General features: G+C 40.2%; 1 protein-coding gene across 1 annotated transcript in view; it reads right to left on the bottom strand.

The window, feature by feature from the left end:
- Positions 1-20,758, bottom strand: part of TNKS (tankyrase) — a 148,241-nt gene that overhangs the window by 102,864 nt on the left and 24,619 nt on the right. The window contains exon 3 of the mRNA XM_068402666.1: positions 9,472-9,567. Coding sequence (XP_068258767.1) covers positions 9,472-9,567 — 96 coding nt within the window. The remainder of the gene's footprint in view (positions 1-9,471; positions 9,568-20,758) is intronic.

Below are 20,758 nucleotides of genomic sequence, written 5' to 3'. Positions count from 1 at the left end.
AAATGGATTTCCTACTAAATGAGAGCAGTCACAATCTTAAATCCTAGATTAATGAAGTCATGGAGACTTGAGAACGATCACAATGTTTTTCAAAGAAATAAAAGTTACACAAGCAATAGGTGAAGACATGTTAAAATACGTTTGTACAAAAATTCTTTTACACGTTAATGCCTCATCAGGAAACAACAGAAGCAAAAAAGAAATCTTATTTCTCCTTTCTAAACATTGCCCTACAAACACTTGATCATTGACATTAACAAAGTGTAACTCAGGAACCCAAGTTCCTTTAAATTTCAAGAGTATTAACTACTTTTTGAAGTCTTATCCTTGAACTTAAATCACATCTAGCACATGTATAGTGAAATTAAAGGGGAAAAAAAAGCTTCTGACACAGCCAGGTGCCCTGCACTGTAGAGGGAGGACAACTCAGGATGCGCTCCGTGCCTGGCACTTGGCAAGGCAAGAGCACTTCTCATCTGGCAAGAACAAGCCCGCTCTCACCAGAACAAAACTGGTGCAGCAGCTCTGTACCGAAAGAGTGCACAACACAGCCATAGCGCTCGGTAGCAATGTGACCAAACCAAGAGCTTTTATAAGGACTTTTTCACTTTGAAAGAACTGGAAGAAACTTTCCCCTCTGCTGACATATCTCTACCAATCAGAAAAATGTATGGATTTATTTTTAGCGATATTAAATCAGGTATACACGCATAGCAAATCTTCCTTAAATGCATGCTTCCAAGTTTGACAAAGCTTCTTACTAGAAGACCTCAGCTCAGTAAGGGCTTGCAAGTAGGGCATCAGAACCATGTTTCTTACTGAGATTATTCCAGTATGACCTTTCAAGCCACATGCACCTTGCTAGGTTAGTTATTTTACAAGAAACAAATCCTTTAAAAAAGTCATTCCAAAGTCTGCATTCCCCTTCCAACTCAAAACAGCTCCTGTGGAAATGAAGTATAGAAAAATAAAAAGTGACTGGCATAAAAGGTGGAGGTTGGAAAGCTACAACAATTAACAATCTGAAACATAACACAATCTCTACATGGTATTAAAATCCTTCTGAAATCTGGGCATTTATTTAATGGTTTCAAAGGATTTCTTTTCCTAGCTCAAGAAAAGATGAATACCAGAAACTGTCTGGGAATAGGCAGGTGAGGGGAGGAAAAGGAGAATGGGACGTAGAGTTAGGAAGCTGGTCGGACAGAGGAACTGAAGAGATCATTGATTCTGGATGAAGAATTTATAAGACAACCAGGACTAGGAGCCAGATGGGGGGAAAAAACCCTACAGGCTTAGTACAAGGCAGAGTATAGGATGGAGATCTCAAGTAAGGGGTGCACGTATGTTCAGCCTGGAAAAAATAGTCGTAAATGTTTTGCCCACACATTCTCAGACTCCCCAGTTTTCACAGTTGTGAGTGGCTCATTGTTTTCAAAATTTAAATGTGGCTTCACTTTCAGAAGAAAACAGTCCAAGAATGAAAGACTGCTCTTGAAGTTACAGGACAAGAGAGATAAAAGCAATCGGAGCTTTTGTTTGCAGAAATTATCCAGCTAGCTAAAAATTTTTTTCCAGGTAGTTCCATGCTTGCTTACAGATTAGAATCAAAAACAATACACAAAAAATACATTATAATAGTTACAATTGCAGCATGGCTATCCTACTTGCAAACCAAAAAAATGAGAAGTTTCATCATATAACATTCTCCATCCACTCATTTCTTTCCACTGTACTCTGGCTTACTACTGCATGCAGTATACAGTGTGAAAAGGTCGTTTTGGTACAACATCCCAGAAGTTATCCATGGACAATGGAAAAATGTAGTAGAGATCAAAGTATTTGGTCTCACAAATACACAACATAGACTATGCAAAAAAACCCAACAAACAAATCCTAAACTTAACATCAAACAAAATTATTTAATCAACATTTAGAGAAGAAGAAAAAATTTCCGCAAAGTATAAGGTTGGTCAGTGCTCAAGGCAAAGAAACAAAAAGAAGATGAGTGCTCTGATGCACTATGGAAATAGAAATGCTTCTTACACATTTCTGCAATTATCTTTCCTAGTGCACAGGAAATACATTTGGGGCTCTTTACTTACACGGTTTGAGAATAACAACAAATCTTAGGAAGAAAAGCTTCTTTTGAATTTGATGTTGTTAAACTTCAGTGTGTAGTATGGGCTAAATAAATTTGTGCACATCAGGTTTCTGAAAGATTTCAAAGCATCCAAAACTCTATACAACAGCAGAGCCAAGAATCAGAGAACCGAAAGACTGCACTTAGGTGCTTTGTGAAAGCTTTGAAAGGATAATTTGTTCCTTTGACAAGTTAAGAGTTTGACTCCATTCAAAGAGCTCTTACCAAATATTCCTAAAAGGATATCATGGTAAAAAGGAAAGCTGAAAGAGTGAAAAACCTGGCAAAAGGGATGGTGTAAATCAAAACCATGCTTTTCATAAAAGCACCAATCCTGAATCCCACAGTGCCCCTTCTTATTTGATCACCTACACAACAGACTACACACTTTTAACTCCTTGCCTAAATAGAGGATACGTACAAGAAGGAAAAGTAGTCTGATCTAGCCAGCCAGCCACATTCCAATGAAACCATTTCAAGACACACAACTAAGTTTAAACAAAAGATGAGGATGATAGCGCTCATCTCTAAAATAGGGAGCAGGGGGAAACAGAGGAAAAGCTCTCATTATCCTAAAACTAAGCCCTATGAAACAAGAGCATCCAGAGCTGAAGTTACACTAGGAAGAAATCCAAGTGCATGAAGGCATGGAAATAGAAAATTCAGGCAGCAGAATATACATACCGGCTCACATAAATCCTTGTACAAGTCCTTCAGTAAGAGATTAAAGAAATTATGTCATCATGGAATCAGAATCGAAGTACTTTCAAGGATCAGACACTTGTTTCCTTTGTGATAAAACACACTGGAACTTGTGTTAAATAACCTACCACATTGAAGGAAACATTTTAATTACTCAGTTACCAGAGAACACTGAAGAAATTATAAAACAAACTGAGGGAATGGGCAATAAAATGGGTAGACCAAAGGAGTACTGAATAATTAAAACAATAAACAGTGTATGCATAATATAAATCATCTGGAATTATACTGGAATCTAAGCCACAAACTTGAGAATTCAGAATTCCTTTACAGACTCACATAAAACACTTAGCTCTTCTGCAGTCACAGAAGTAATAAAACACAAACTCAGCCTGAATAAAACCTGGAATAAAAAAATGCCATGAAAGCCATTAAACCATCACTACAGAAGTCAACTGGATGTTATACCAGAGCACAGCGCTCAAAACAAGATATGCTATCTTGAAAAAATAATGCAGTGCTGAAAAGTAGAATCAGCGATACTGGTTGTTGCATCAAAGTGAAATTTCATTTTCACTGAAGTCAAAACTTTGTATGTAGATGGTCTAAAGAACAAGCGCTGTTCTTCTTGAGGTGGAAAAGTAACAGAAGTGTACACAGAGCATGTCATGGCATCTAAAACAAGAGAGGACTGTTTCTTCCTCTTTCCTCACAATGTGAAAACAAGGAAATGCGAAATGAAACTGAAACATGACCGTGCCAGAAGAGAGAAAGGAAGGCATTTCACTCCTGGCCTCCCAAGTAACCAATGCGTTTCCTTCAAAGAGGAAAGTGGGAACTATACCACATATTAAATAATTTTTTTTTTTAATTATATATTTACAAATATAACAAGATAGTCACAATTATAATATTCTCTAAAAACAGGAGACAAGATTTATGTATCCATAGAGTTAGAGCTCCTAGATGAGGGCCACCAAAATGGTAGACTTTATATTAGGTCTGTGCCACAAGTACATTTTGCCCACATCCTTCCAAAGACTTGATGAGCAATGCCCCAGCATTCCTGAAGGAAAGCTGATATTCCTCATAATTCTCCAGAGAGTAGATGTGAAGTATCACCATGGACTCTAAACGTAAAAAGTATCACATCACACACACACCAGTGAACTAGGGCACATGGCTTGTTTCCTCCTGAGAAGGCCTTGGTAAAAATGAGGAAAGTAGACCTACCTGAATTCTAAACAAATAACAATCACAAAAACATATATTCAAACCACAAGTGCTGGAAAAGGCCCTTCAGACCTCCTGCTTCAAGATAAATGCCCACAGCCTATATGAAATAAAGTGAAAGTTTCTGCAGGGTGAGGATATTCCTCAACTGCTGGGTTTCTAGTGGACAAGAAGTTCACCATGAGCCAACAATGTGCCCTTGTGGCCAAGAAGGCCAATGGTATCCTGGGGTGCATTAGAAAGAGTGTGGCCAGCAGGTCAAGGGAAGTTATCCTCCCCCTCTACACTGACCTAGTGAGGCCACATCTGGAGTACTGTGTGCAGTTCTGGGCCCCCCAGTTCAAGAAAGACATGGAACTACTGGAGAGAGTCCAGCAGAGGGCTACAAAGATGATCAGAGGACTGGAGCATCTCTCTTATGAGGAAAGGCTGAGGGAGCTGGGTCTGTTCAGTCTGGAGAAGGGAAGACTGAGGGGGGATCTTATCAATGCTTACAAATACCTCAGCGTTGGGGGTCAAGAGGATGGGGCTAAAGTCTTCTCAGTAGTACCCAGTGACAGGACGAGTGGCAACAGGCACAAACTGAAACTTGGGAAGTTCCATCTGAATATGAGGAGGAACTTCTTTACTTTGAGGGTGACAGAGCACTGGAACAAGCTGCCCAGGGAGCTTGTGGAGTCTCCTTCTCTGAGATACTCAAAACCCGCCTGGACATGACCCTGTGCAACATGCTCTAGGTGAACCTGCTTTGGCAGCGGGTTGGACTAGATGATCTCCTGAGGTCCCTTCCAACCCTAACCATTCTGTGATCCTGTTTCTTGCACTTCAAGGCAGCAGACCCTGGTGTCACCATCAGAAAGGATGACGACCCAGATAAACGGATGGCCCAAACCATTCTAGCAGCACCTGCCCTCCTTACCATTAAAAGACTTCTCCTTTTGCACTAACATTTATTATATAGTTTCTTAAAGACAGAAGTTACACCTTGTCCAAATGATCTGATTTTGGGGTACACTATATAAGAATCAGGTCAACAAAAGGAAGAGGGGAGGAGGTTAGCACCTCCCAAAAGGAAGTGCTAGTGTCTATTCAGAATGCCTTCAAAATCCTAAGAGTACCTGAGAGGAAAAAACACCAGCCCAGAAGGAAAGAGTTTGGGATTTGAGACGGCCAAGCTGTAAAGGTGTCACAGTAAAAATAAAACTAACACACACTAAAATAATTTCTTCTCTTCCTGCTAATTTTAAAATGGATCAGTTGTACCAAGGATCCATCTTCTATTCTCTAAAGTTCAGTAAAATTTTTGTAGTGAAATATCAGATTTTTCCCTTCTTTGCAGGCAAATTATGCATAGATGGAAGTTCACTTTAAAAAAATTGTGCAAATATATTTCAATAAATGGACTACGCCCCCTAACTAAATTAAAAAGTTGACATAACAAATAGATGAAAACATTAATCCTCATTAACACTTCTGGTAACCTTAGCCCAGCTGTACTTTCACTCATCGAGCTGTCCTTCACATCTAAAAAACAGAAGTGACAAATGCTCAATAGGACCTAAGCACTTAGTTTATAAAAGTCATTATTTCCATATTAAGTAGGAAGATCAGAGTCTTGTTTGTTAATAGAATCAATTTTCAAACTTAAACAAGACATTGTTTTGTACCCAAGAAATCTTCCTTTAATCTGGAGATGACGCAGTTTCCAAACTTTTTTCATTTTGACCTGTTTCAAGGGAGTAATCCCTGAAATCAACCAAAACCTACCTTGCAAAACAGTGGCATGGAGCAGTCAAGAACATATTATCCAACCAAAGTGCCTTCAGCTCCTACTAACAGCTTTGGAAACTGCTGAAGTACAAAAAACTTTCTCTACATTCATGTAGAGAAAGCATTTCCAAATAGCAGATAATATGGGAAAGTGGCAAAAAAATCACTGTGTGAAAAATCAAAATCAATTATTCACATAAATCATTAACAATATTGTTGGCTTTTCATATACTGTACAGGAAAGACGTAAAAGGATATTGATGTTTAAAGAGGCAATAAGCAGAGTAAGAGAATAATGAAGACTAATATGACTTGCAGTGCAAAAGCTCCCGAAAGCCCTATTCTGGATGGGCGTCCCACAGTATAGCAACAAAGATGAGGCCCCATCTCAGAAACCACACACCCCAAAGGCAATTAAACTAAAATAAAATTAACTAGGATATTAATCTGATGTGCATAACAGCTCTGTTTTTTAGATGCAATATGTTTTTTGGAGTCTGTACTAGCATTTCAGCCTAGAGAAAAGAGGATTACAATCCTTTTTTGACAGCCTGATTCAGGAACAGTAAGGGATGCTAAGGAAGATGAAAAAAAAATATTCACCCTCTCAGTCATGAAGTGCTTGGCTCACACAAACGCTGCTTATCCTGCAGAAGGGGGAAAAAAAAAGACCGCTTTCCTGTTTAAGTAGTAAAAAGCAGATTCCACAATTACATAACTTTTTTTTTTTTTTAAGAAGCTGGAACTGGGTGTTTAATTTCTATAAAGTTCACTTTAATCTACAAGGAAATTTTCAAAGTCCATTTCCATCAAAATATTAGCCTTTCATTTGCATTATGTATCCTTTATAAAACACACATTTTAAGAGAACATTGCAAGAAAATGGCTGGAATTCATCCCAGAAACTACTGCATTATATATCCTTTCTGTAATTCAGGAGAAAAAGATACTATACATTATTCTAGACTGGAAGACAGAAAAGAACAAATCATCGTGGAGTCAGCATTTGCTGCCGGAACACCAGAAATGCTTTTTACGCACCAGAAATGTCCCTTTTAAAACACATACAGAATTCTTTGTCAAGTTGAAAGGATTTAAGCAATTACCAACAAGTTTTCTGTTCACTTTTGCTAAGTTGGAGGTCAAAGAGAGACTATAGTCACAGTACATTTGCAAAGTGATTAACATCAATGCATGAACTTATGCAAACACTTGGTCAAAAGAAAGTAGTAAGACGAACCTTGTTCTCCAACAATCAATACAGCAGCACTGTGGAAAAGTCTATTATGGTCATAGACACTGATAGAAAAAGGAACCCAAAATAACATCATGAGAACAGCCTTGACATGCGTGCTGTTTAAAGATGCAAATACAGTAACAATTACAGATTGTGCTTTCAGAATCACTCCACTTTTAAAAGCTCTAAATATGAGTGTTTCTGAAATCCCACCATTCAACATTAAATACTGAAAATTAAGCTAATACATCCTACTCATCCTTAATCCAGTAATACCTTTAAATCCTGATGCACCTAATTGCAAAGCATTGCTGTAGCTAAAGATTATCCCAAGCCATATAGTTCCTAAGAAATCCCTTAAGCCCCCTTCTTCCTGAGGGATGAAGAAAGACCTGAAGGTAACAACATGCAGAAAATGCATGAGAAAGTAGCAGCCTAACAGAGATACTAAAGAGCAGGGCAGCATCCAGAAAAATTAAGCTCTTAATAGAAAGCTTCCATTTTTAAATGGCATCCAGTGTCAGCTTTTTCAGTTATTGTCAATCATACAGAAGCTAAAGCCTGAATCAAATCCTGTTTACACAGCTTGGAGCTCAGATGCACACCACAGAGAGAGCCCAGCGTAGCCAAGAGCCACCTTGAGGACAAAGCTGATAAAACCAAAAGCTGATATTCCTTCCAGGAAGAATAAACACATACAAAAATTACCTCTCTGTGAGCAATAAAACATCCAAATAGCAGCAGAAGTGGTTTTGTGCATGTGTGTTTATATGCACAACCTGGTAACATCCATTGGTTGCAGAAGCTTGCAGTCACTGTATGCTTGTGTGTGAGTCTTTAGGGGTGAGGCCAGGGACACTGGGCACTTGCTGCACTCGACAGGACATTCTCAGAGGGCTGCTTCTATCCCATCTCCACTTGTTTGCTATGACACGTTGCCCTCTGCATTGCCTAAAGCATGAGGTGGTAATCTAGTGCTCAGAGGACTTAGTGGAGCAGACATGAAGTCACCATCACAGACCTTCCTAAGTCTTCTACCATCCTCTGAAGTTCATCTTTGAGCACAGCCTGAAAAGCAGCCCGGGGCCTGGAACCCCCAAACCGTAGGCATACCAAGTTCCTCACAACTAAGTGCCAAATATCCATTAACACCTTTGAGGTACTTTGACTCCCTGACGCCCTTTCCATACTCAGCGTCTGTACAACTGTACCCATTAACTGTCAAAAGTCAGAGTAACCTGCTTAGCAGCTAACATTGGTGTTAACACTGTAGGAATGTGTTTAAATTTGACACTGAGTAATTAAACTAAGTCATATGTATTTAAAGTGCATCGTTGCAAAGGCACTCTCAAATCACTGTAGATAATTATGTATAGCAGTCAGTGCACTGGAAAAAGAAGATGAGGAAATGTTCCTGACAAAGTGAAAGGAGCTGGTGTGCTCTGAACATAATCTGAAGAAAGAGTATGGGTGTTGCATAGCACGTAACCTATAAATTAAGCTGTCAATAAAGAGAGAGAGAGAGAATAGGGGAAATAAAGGCAAAAGAATAAAAATAGCTGTTTCTTCAAATGAAGCTCAGATGCTGAATCCCTTTCTATAAATCTAATTGTGTATTTTTTAAAATCCAACATTACTTTGTTCTAAACATTATTTCCTAGATGTCAAAATCAGCACAGAGGACCATGTATTTCTTGATACAGGTTTGGCAGGCTACTATATTATACTTTTAATGCTTACTGGTATGCTACAACAGTTCTATTAAAAAATAAAGCTGTGTAAAACCCAAGTTGTATCTGTAAAATATTTTCATGAAACATTGTTTGGCAGCTAATAGCCCCTAAAAAGGAAAAAAAAATTGATGGGTGAGAAAGAGTTCTACCTAAAATGACTAATAGGGAAGGGAAGGGAAGGGTGCAAATCTTCAGCAAAATATAATGTAACTATTGATCTCTGCAATCATTAGCAGGTTGTCTTTAAGATCACAGGTACTTTTACAGTTATACAAACGTCCTTGCTTGCTGAACAGTGAAGGTCTTAAAACAATTGATCCGATTTTTTTTTTTCTTCTTTTTTTGCATGGGTTGCGGGCTCCTATTCAATCTGTATATCGGGTAGCAATTAAAAAGGAAAAACTACAGAAACACAGTGAATAATGAGTGATGTTATGACAGAAAATTACAGTATTAGCATAAGTAGAATAAGCAAACGTATAGCAGCACAGCAGATTAACGACAGTTACATTGATATGAAATCTGGTAAAAGACAGTTTTAAAATGCTCTTACACAACAGAAAATCCAAAAAGGCAGAAGGCTCTTAAGATACTGAACTTATACACACAAAAGGAACTACAGGTAATGCTGCCGACAGATGTACGCATCTTACCCGTGAGTACAGCTTTTGCCGAAGGGTCTGCTAGATCCAGCGCAGATTTCCCATCAGTGTTCCGAATGTTTGGATCGGCTCCGTGCTGCAGCAGCACTGTGCAGGGAAAGCAGAAACAGTATCTTACCTCAGGGATGCACAGATTATTTACTGTTAAGTGTCTCCTCGGCATGATGTAGGCATAAACACACATTGCACAATTTTCTTTATTTTTCCTTCTGGATTTTTTCCCCCCTTTTTTTTTTTTGTTAAGCACTGCAGCAAAGGATCTTCTCCAGAGTAAAGCTAAGTTGACAAGTTAAGATATAGTAAGATCACATGACTTCACATAATAAACATGAGCCCTGAATCTTTTGCAATACTCAGTTTTGGGTTCCTTCTGACAGCTGACTGGGAAGCTGTGCATTCACTGACTCACACTGGGAAGTCTGCTAACTGTGGAACCTGCTCTTGCCTTTACCACTGCTGCTGCTTGTTACCACTCCTGTTCCTTTTCCTGCCGAATATCCAAGTCACCCCGCCTCTGCAAATCGGTAATACTCCAGCCTTTCAGTGGCTCGTGACTTGTGCACAAAATCTTAACCACAGTATACTGGCTCGCCTTCAAGAAGTGTAACAAATAGGGTAAGATGTGTAACCTGTTATCCTGCAGTCTGGATGTTCAGAGGCTACTATTCCCACTAGTATCTCTCTTTCCTACTAAGCCTATTAACACATAAAAATTCAAGTACATAAAGATACTCGGAATGCAATATGCAACCATATGGCTAGGAAGGCACTGATACAGTAAATTACCATCTAGAAAAGCTCACAAAAAACCCCCCACTATTTCACCTGTAAACTGTTTTGATCAGAAACAACATAATAATGCAATTCAGACCACCCCCTCTCAAGATCAAGGTATTTTTGACAGAATTGGAAAACAAAGTCCACCGCAACGTTAGAGGTCTGACAAAAAGTGCCCCAATTCTCCATTTCCGCAAGCGTTGCGCAAAATAAGCACATCATCTACAAATTCAGAGGGACAGTTACACACTTACTTTGCACAAGTGTGAATAACAGGACTGCATACAGAGATGCACAGATTCAATATCAAGGAAATAAATAACAAAAAGCAGCAGACATTTCTGGTTGCTCATGTAACCACGTCTGTTCAGATACAGTCAGACTGAAGGAGTCAAAACAAAGAAATACTTGCAAACACTTTTTGTAACTAAGGGTCCAAACCCACTTCATAGACAGGATTCTCCAGAAAAAAAACATAACCCAATCCAGAAAAAAAGTAATTATCAATACTACATATATCATTTTAATCAGCAAAAGGCTTTTCAGAAATAAAATTGTAATTTAGAAAAAAAGTTTGATAGTATTGTTTTTATTCAAATCTCTTTTCTTATACAATTCCGACTTCAAATGCTTTTAACATTGCCAAATTTTACATATTTCCACTTACAGGATGCTATGCTACATGCCTGCGCTAAGCTGAATTTTTGCAGAAGTTTGGTGTTTTAATGAAGTAAATTGACTTATTTTATACTTTGCCAAGAAGATGCAATTGAACGATGATTTTTGAAAGAAGACTGAAGTAGGCAGATTGGGCTTTTCCTAGGAGGTTTTTTGTTTGGTGGTGGTTTTTTCCCCCCGCCCTACGTTAAGACAAAGACACCAAAATGGAAAAGAAATAATTCAGCTAGCACGTGCTCACAGAAACTTGTTAAGATCTGGCACCTGTGTTTCTGAAGATGCCATCTGTGCCATACATGCTACCACCCCCTCAGAGATCTTACTCACAGACAGGTTTGACTCTGAGCCACCCTCACAAGCCAGTCAAGCACACTCCAGCAGGAGGTGGTGAACAGGACTTTTTGCAGCTTTTTAAACACAGTAGGCAGTACAGAAAGTAAGTATGGAAAGACACGTTCAGTATGTCCTATCTCTGTTCTCTTGGACCCTGCTAGTGAATCTATATTTCGGAGGAGAGGGAAGCCATTTGTCCCAAAATGCATCAGGGTAAGAGCAGGACCCTAAAAGAGGGAACCAGCAATTAAGTGTCTGCCAAGAGAAAGCAGGCAGTACAAAATGATGAACCAGCACAGACTGGATGAGAAGTCAGTGAAGGATTAACATGGCAAAAAGTCTGAGACAAAGAGCTAGGGGAGAGAACTGAACAAGAAGATGTGGCAGGGGAAGAGATAACAGCTCAGATAAAAAGTCCAGGGAAGAAAGACCAGGAGAGAGGAATGACTGGGATGTGACCAGAGTTTGAAGGTTTGGACTAGCATGTGAAGCCAAGCTGAGGCAGGTTAAGGTGTAAGAAAGGTGACTTTGAAAAATGAGAGGTAACAGGCATGGAGATGTCAAAGAGATCTGCAACTGCCTGAGCCCAATGCTAAAACAGAAGAACAGATTTTTCAAGTCTCTTAATTCTTCAGTCCTGTGCAAACCAACCAGGAGCGCTCTCCTGCTACTTCTGCTGGCACACACACACAGAGAAGATGACAACACAATACTCCTTTCAGCTCATCTCCTGGCTAAAATGACAAAGGATTACGCAGTGTATCTAACCTGTTCAGTCATGTTAATGAACCATGAAGGGTTTTGGCATGACTTACAACATACAATTTCTGTTAGGTTTTTAGGTTTTTTAAAAACCTAGCGAAATACATTTAAAAATTGACTAACAGTGCTTAAGCTGGTTGCCTGCAAAAACCCTGAATTAGTGACTGCCCGTGGAACATGCACTTGAAATGGCCAGAAAAAAAACCTGTCAGAACTCAATGGCTGTAACCATGAAACTTATCCTTCTTATCTCTGTAATCACTCATCCCACTCGTCATAACCCTTCCAGCCTCTCCAACAGACAAGGATATGGTCCTGCAGACAGCTCCCTCATTCAGTCCTAGAGACAGATCTACCCTGTGAAATGAATGCAGTAGCATCTTGGGAGAAGAAACCAATCATATAAATTAAAGACTGTATTAGAATGTAGATGAATAAAGGAAGTAAATTCAGGTCACAAAGGCAATCTTATTCCTACATTTCCTTTATTGACTATTTGATTCTATTTTCTCCATATCTTTTTAGTACATAATCTCACAAAAAGATGTCCAAGGGAGTAATGCTGTCACAAACATGAATTAATAAAAGAAATCCAGCATTTGATGTTTAGCCTATTGGTGTAACACAGCTGTACTTTTATACACGGCAAACCACAGGTAGCTTCTAATTGAATGTTCTCCTGCTTGTTCAAAACCGTTAACACTTTAGCCCAAGACAAAATCTCTTCTAACCACAGGGTATTCGAGATCTAGACACAGGGTGTCTCTCTAAATTTCCTTTTCAGTGCACCAGGGATGCTTAAAAACGTCAAGATAGATCTCCTGTTTGAGAAAAACATTCCCTTTATAATGAAACACAACAGAACAAGCCATTCCAGCTAACTGTAACTATTTTGGATTTCAAACACTGCACACCAATTTTAGAGGATGGTTTCCGAGTGGCCTGAAAAGGAAACATGGCAATAGCTTCTATCAAGAGACTGCTGTTAACAGGCAAGCATGAGGATGGTGTGCACGCAGACTCACTCCTGGAACCTTGTTAATTAGCATATTTTGATATGCTGGTTTATTTCCTCTGGACAATGGGGACATTAGGGTGTATTATTTTTCTGTACTACAAGCAGAGCCCTTAATATTCAACAATACCATTACCTGGCTATCCTTGCCTTTCCTACTGACCATGTTGTACAAACAGGCTAAAGAAGTTCTTCTTTTAATTTAATCTTCATATTGTATATGGACATCAAAGTCCTGTAAGCTTAACTATAGAACAAACATGGACTGTGCTTGGTATGGAATTATATTTTTACCCTCACTGCAACTGATACAATACATACGTTTCTGATCTTCACGTACCATCCGAAATGCTTTAATTACACAGCTATTATACCAGATCAGTATTAGAGATAAGAAAGGCCACATTCTTCCCACCAAATAAAAAAAAAAGTTACAGTACTGCACAGAGCATGAACTACAACCACTAATCATTTCAGATTACTGTCAACTTGCTACAGCAGGATGAATCCTCAAATTAAACACTTGGCCCACAGCCTCCTGGCATAGGTATTTTGAACTGTGAAGCTAACCAACACTACCTTATTTGGCTGCCAAATTATAAATCCATCAAGAACAAACATTTTTAGTTTTGGCAGTTTCAGCCTTCACATTTTCACCATCAACGTACGGCAAAAACTTTCCTGGTAGCTACACAGCAACAAGAGAGAAGCAAGGTTTAGTAGAAGAAAAGGGGAAAAAAAAAAAAAGGGAGTTTGTCTACATGCAAACCACCACGCAAGTTCTTAGCCCTTCCTCCTTCATACTGTCTCAGTTAGAAGTGCACCAAATTAAAATATTTTTGATTGAAAGACAGAAATACAATGGGAATAGAATGGGAATAAAAATCAATTTAGTTGTTCTAATATTAGCACAATTAAAGATCAGAATATTTCTGTTACAGTTTGCCTAGGCCCAACATCCACAAGCTTCCTGAACGTACTTACGGGAACGCTGATGGAAAAGTTCACGTTTGGTTTCAAATCGGATGCACGTAGTACAAAAAAAGGACACAACTAAACCTTTAACCGTTGACTGAAAAATGCAAAAACAACAGGCAGACCAGCCAGAAGTATCTGTACTTAAAGCTGCCTACTGCTTTTAATTACATTTCCAGAGTCCTCAGTTCCTCATAGCTCTACCATTGCCTCCTCTCTCCCCACCAGTTCTTTTATCACTGTGTTCCACTGCCTCGTGCTCATGGTCCCCTCCAGCTACCTTAGCTTTAGTATATATCCTTTCTTCTCCCCTTTTCAACTTCACCTTCTGAACATGACTCCCAAAGTATCAAGGTACAGAGAAAATAGCCTAAGGAAAAGCCCTCCTTTTGACTCACAACGGATGCACCATCTTCCATCTCTCTAAAGGATACCTTTAAAGCTGGTCAGTCTCTCACTAATCTTAGGTCCCAGGAACACACATACCTCAGTACTAGTCTAGTATAACTTGGAAACGTGTCCTGCATGGGACAAGAAATATAACGTGCTTATTTACCTCCACATTCTGAAAATATCTAAATACACTGGAATCCAAACTACTATTTTTTTTTTCAGCCAATGCTAAATGCATCTTCTCCCTGAACTACTTCTACACGTAAATCAAACCACTAAGGTTTTGAAGCTTTTCTCATGTTACAAGAACAACAATTTCTTCCCTAGAAATTATGCTTCTGTGATTCAGATCTAATAATTTCATTTTGGCAAGTTACCAGATACATAATGCTTTTTGCAAAATGATCCCATGTAACTAAAAGTTGTAGCACCCTACTCTCAGCTTCATAAAGTTGAATATATGAGATACAGGTAATAAAATTAACCCCTACAACTGTATCACTGATTAACTTCCACCTCTGTGAGCAATCCCAGTCTTGGCTGCATAATTAAGAAAAAGGCTATACTCATCAGTCATCAGAATTACAAGGTGAAAACGTGAGAGGCAGTATCACTACAGAGGCTGCACACAGCTCTAAAGATCTGAATATCACTACTTGATCTGATGACATCCATGGCCTCAAACACAACTGCCAGCTCATCTAAGAGGAGTTGGAAAAAAGGAGAGGAGCAGGTCCTATGCTCTTGACTGCCCCTCTATAGTGAAAGCCATCAAAGCTGAATCAAGAGAGGAATATGGAGCAGAGAGGCTAAGCACATGGAAGGATTTAGTTCAGAGTCAGGATAAGGTAGAGGCAATAACCAGGCATATTTGGGAGCACTGCAGGTGATTTATTGGTAAGAAGAGATGATAACCAGGTTGGAGTTCAGGGACAGAAGGATAGGAATGCATTTGGTAGAGGAGAGAGAAACATGAAGGAGCATACAGAAGAAGCGAAAAGGAAGAATAAAGGCAGAGTGAGCAATTAAACCCTAAGGGTATTCACAGAGAAATACAGTAGAAGTCCCTATGGGTGCAGGTAGGACAAATAAGGAAAAGTTGCAGAAGACTGGATTTCCAGCTGAAGACTTCAAAGACCTGCGTTACCATGGTGGCTTTGCAGGGTTTTATTGCTCAGATGGCAGACTGGAGTGGACTCCTTCAGGCCAAGAGCTGCTTTTTCTGAGGCAAAGGCTAAGGACCTCACTAAGCTGAGAAATTATGTCCAGCTAGTCTCAACAACCCTGGGACAAACAGGCCTCGCAGAACAGTGCTTATCTTGAAGGGGAGAAGGGAGGGTCCAAACACCAAGCTCCAACAGAATAAGGAACATCTCTAGTAGGACGAGAACAGACAACACTTCAAGGCAGAGAGCAGAAGAGCATGCAGCCTTTATCCCCTCTCCCATTTAAAAAAAAAAAAAAAAAAAAATCACTGAAGGACTGCAAAGCATTGTAAGGATGCCCCCCTGCCAAACAGCACTATCACAGGCTACAGTTTCACCTAGACCAGGATGGCAGAATGGCCATTCCCAGCCCTATGCTGCCCGCTCTTTGGGTGGCTGCAAACATTTGGTCAGGCAACAAGGCAGATTAGAAAAGTGACCACTTACCCAATCTAATTCATCATGCAACAACTTGGCATACCCTAGTTGGCACAAGAAAGGACAGTACAGGAACATGTGCCAGTGACAGGAGTTAAAAAGGATCATTTTGTTGTTCTAGTTAAGAGTATATCTAACATTACCAGTCAAAGTCCTGGTGAGTCAATGTCAGCTCCAACCACTTCCCATCATTTTGCCTTCCCTACTCCTCTTGTTCAGGGCATCCCAGTTTCCCATTACCCCAGACAACAGTTTTATTCCCAGCGAACCAGCATGTTGGTTTTGTTCTTTGTTGGAGCCAGACAGAGCAAGAGACAAATATGCCGACTGCAGTAGTATGATGTAGATGAACAGAAGCTTACAAAAGCAACACTAGGCCCTGCTATGCTGAAACAAAAAATTGTAAAGGGAATCAGAACAGTGCTCTCCAACAGCATAGACAGAAATGAGAGTTTTGACAGCAGGAGAAAGCAGCAGACAAGTACCCAGGGAAAGCAATGGAGTTTTGAGCAACAGAGAAAAGCCAGGGACTGCTGATATACTAGGAACCAAGAGGGAAAAACCTATGAAATACCTCAAAGGAGTTAGGGCGTGTTGGTCTAAAAAGGTGACAGAGTTGATCACCCAGCTGAAGTGCCTCTATACAAATGCACACAGCATGGGTAGCAAACTGGTGCAGCTGGAAGCTGCTGCACAGCTGGAAAGCTACAATCTAATCACTGTCACTGAAACATGATGGGAAGGATCACACGACTGGAGTGCTGCAATCGATGGCTAGAAACTGTTCAGAAGGCACAGGCAAGGAAGAAGGAGTAGGTGGTTGCCCCCTGTGTAAAAAAATGGATTGACTCTACAGAGCTGTCTTTGAAAAACAGCAATGAACAAGTTGAGAGCTTATGGGTAAAAATTAGGGGCCAAGACAATAAAGGAAACCTCATGGCTGGTGTTTACTACAGGCCACCTGACCAAGGGTGAGCTTGTTGATGAAGAGTTCTTATTTCAACTACAGGAGGCATTGTGCTCGCAAGCTCTGATCCTGCTGGGGGACTTCAACCACCCTGACGTCTGCCAGAAAAGCAGCACAGCAAGCTGTGAGCAGTCCAGGAGACTCTCAGAGTGCATCGAGGATAATTTCTTAATCCAGGTGATAGCACGACCAGAGGAGGAGCATTACTAGACCTGTTGCTTAACAACACAGATGAACTAATTAAGGATGTCAAGATTGGTGGCAGCCTGAGCTGCAGTGATCATGCCCTGGTGGAATTCACAATCCTGATGGATATGGGCCAGGTGAAGAACAGAGTCAGGACTCTGAATTTTAGGAGAGCAAACTTTCAGGTGTTTACGGAATTAATGGATGGGACCACCTGGGAAACTGCCTTCATGGACAACAGAGTTGAACAGAGCTGACCACTCTTTAAGGACTTTTTTCTTAGAGTGCAAGAGCTCTTGATTCCCACATGTAAGAAATCAGGCAAGGAAGGCAAGAGACAAACATGGCTAACGAAGGACCTCCTAGTTAAACTAAAGTGTAAGAAGGAAATGCACAGGTAGAGGAACCAGGGACATGTATCCAGGGAAGAATATAGGGATGCTGTCTGGATATATAGGGATGGGATCAGGAAAGCTAAGGCACAGTTGGAGTTGAATTTGGCACGGGATGTAAATAAGGGCTCCTACAGCAACATTGGCTAGAAAAGGAAGATTAAAGAAAACATGCCCCCCTTGATAAATAAGACATGAGAACTAGTGACAACCGATACAGAGAAGGCTGAGGTACTCAACATTTTTTTTTGCCTCAGTTTTCAATGGTAATTTCTCTTCCCACATCTCTCAAGCCCCTGAACCTCCAGGCAGGGAGTGGGGAATGAATTGTCTCCCATTGTAAGTGAAGATAAGGTTCAAGACCACCTGAGGAACCCAAACATATGTTAAGTCCATGCGACCCAGTTAGATGTATCCGAGAGTCCTGAGGGAATTGGCTGATGTAATTGCCAAGCCATTCTCAATCATATTTGAAAAGTCATGGCAGTCAGGCAGATCCCCAGGGACTGGAAAAAGAGAAACATCATGCCCATTTTTAAAAAGGGTAAAAAAGGAGGACGCTGGGAACTACCAACCAGTTGGCCTCACCTCTGTGCCCAGTAAAATCATGGAACAGATCCTCCTGGAAGACATGTCAAAACACACAGAAGACAGGGAGCTGATCAGAGTCACCAAGGGCAAATCATGCCTGACTAATTTGTTAGCCTTCTATGATGGAGTGATTGCATCAATTGACAAAGATGACAATATCATCTACCTGAACTTCTGCAAGGCTGGAACAGGTTGTCCAGAGAAGTTGTGGATGCTCCATCATTGGAAGTGTTCAAGGTCAGGTTGCACAGGGCTTTGAGCAACCTGGTCTCGTGGAAACTATCCCTGCCAGTGGCAGGGTAGTTGCACTACATGATCTTTAAACGTCCCTACCAACCCAAACCATTCTATGATTGTAATCCTGCAGGCCAGTTCCTGGAGATACAGTTTTAAAATTTATACAGACACATGGTCTTAAATGGTTGTTTCTAAGGAAAGCTCCCTCTAGTAAAGAAATGGTACTTCGGCTAAATGTGACATAATCTAAATAAAATCATAGCACCTGCTTGCATGTTTCTATTACCTTGTCATTAGATAAGTAATCATAGCAACTGCTGGGGACATCAACATATGCTAAGAGACTATACATGCAGACAGCTTAGAATATGGCTCCTAGCAGAGGCACTTCTTGCTTTATTGCTGAAATGACCATTTGGTCCATCAGGGACAGAGGACAGCCATATCAAACATCTCACTTCCTTGACACAGATCTGCTTGTTAAAAGGCAGGTTCTCATGCATCTATACGCTGCAGAAACTGTCCCAGTTCTTACAGTAACAGGATGCAACTACCAAATTGGGCAGATGCCCAGTAAAACATGAAATGGAAACAATGGTTAGGGGTCAGACTTTCCTTCAGCTTAGGTGAACAATTCACAGAAACAGGCTTCAAGGCAGCAATAAGAAATCGTCAAAGCAGCAGCATGAACAAGGTCTGCCAATATCAACTTTGTTTGTTTGTTTTGAGGAGAGAAGGCAGCTCTAGTCAAAAAGAATACTACAAAGCATCACTGTAAAAGGACTTTATCCTATTTTCATGCAAGCTCTAATTTTTCAGAAAGACTCTTTTGTCTCAGCCTTTTCATTGTTTGCCCCAGAAGTACTTTTAGAATTTGCTCACTGAAGTTTCAGCCTCTTAGCAAGACAGCCTGACTCCTGGTTTATATACACACATACCATAAACCTCACTTTCCAGCACACTACAAAATATTTCAATGTATTCTAGAATTAAGTTTGCACTAGATGTTCCAGAGATCAGATTTACCTAATCAAGTAAGGTAGGGGAAAAGGATCTGAACCAGACAACCAAAGCCACAAGCACCACTGCAACAGTCGGAGCTCTTCCAGCAGGGCAAGAATATACCTTTTTAAAAGACTCCCTCCTCCCTCAGTGACTGCCCACAACTGTTTCCCCATAAGTAGGTGCATCTTAAGTGTGATTAGTTTTCTATATGTAGGAAGCACTACAAAATCACTCCCTGGTACACCAATCTGCCTAACAGTGATTAAATACGCATAGGTAGAGAGAACAAGCAGAAAGTTCCAGAGGCTGATAATATTCTTCTGCTCTCACAGAAAAAGCCAGAGCTGGTAGATTGTTCAGCCTACATAAACAGCAGTTCAAAGCCTTGATCTTGCCTGGAGTTAATGAAGTAAATATTCCTGCTTCCTTTTTTGGATAGAATACTTTTCAAATAAAAATTTTCCATTTCAGCTAATAGTGAGAAAACAAAAGTATGTGCAGGTTATGCGGAATGCAGTCTTCTTCTAGACAGCAACCTCAAAACCTTAGTGTCACTGCAGTTTTTTGTTTGTTGTGGTTTTTTTGCATCATGCATGAGATGGCTCTGTCATTCTAGAACGCTCCCCCACCAAGCATACAATCTGCACCAAAAGCTGTGTAGTGTAAAGGAAGCTTTGGGGCTTCCACAATGAACCTGCAAAATGTAAGAACTCTAGAAGCTTCACTTAAGTAACCAAAAAAAAAAAATCTCTCTCTTTGAGCTAACAAGCAATAAAAGACAGCATACTACGCATTTCTTTAATACCATTTATTTGCAGCCAAGCACATGCACTCCTTTTTCACAGAATCACACTGAATCACAGAATGGTTGAGGTCGAATGGACCTCTGTAGATCATCTGGAACAACACCCCTGCTGAAGCAGGGCCACCTACAGCCAGTTGCCCAGAACTGTGTCCACATGGCTTTTCAATATCTCCAAGGAAGGAGACTCCACAACCTCTCTGGGCAATGTGTGCTGGTGACTGGTCACCCTCACAGTAAAAAAGCATTTCCTGATGTGCAGAGGAAACCACTCATTTTCAGTTTGTGCCCATTTCACACAGAGGCTGAAGAACTACACCTAAGTGTGTTCAAGTAGTCATCTGGAACACGTACGTTGTTAGTGTTCAAAAGGGAATAGAACAACTAAATCATGCCCCTTTTCCTTGCAAGCAACAATTCTCCAGCTACTTAGTTTCTAAGTATTTGTTTTAGTATACTATTTCTTGAACTGCTAGAAATCTTAACTGCTGCCCTCCTGTCTGAGCAATTTATGTTTTCATC

Source organism: Nyctibius grandis, chromosome 6, assembly GCF_013368605.1.
Source record: "Nyctibius grandis isolate bNycGra1 chromosome 6, bNycGra1.pri, whole genome shotgun sequence".
In the NCBI taxonomy this organism is placed as follows: domain Eukaryota; kingdom Metazoa; phylum Chordata; class Aves; order Nyctibiiformes; family Nyctibiidae; genus Nyctibius; species Nyctibius grandis.
The sequence above is the reverse complement of the archived record's forward strand: the minus strand, read 5'-3'. Positions and strand labels throughout refer to the sequence as shown.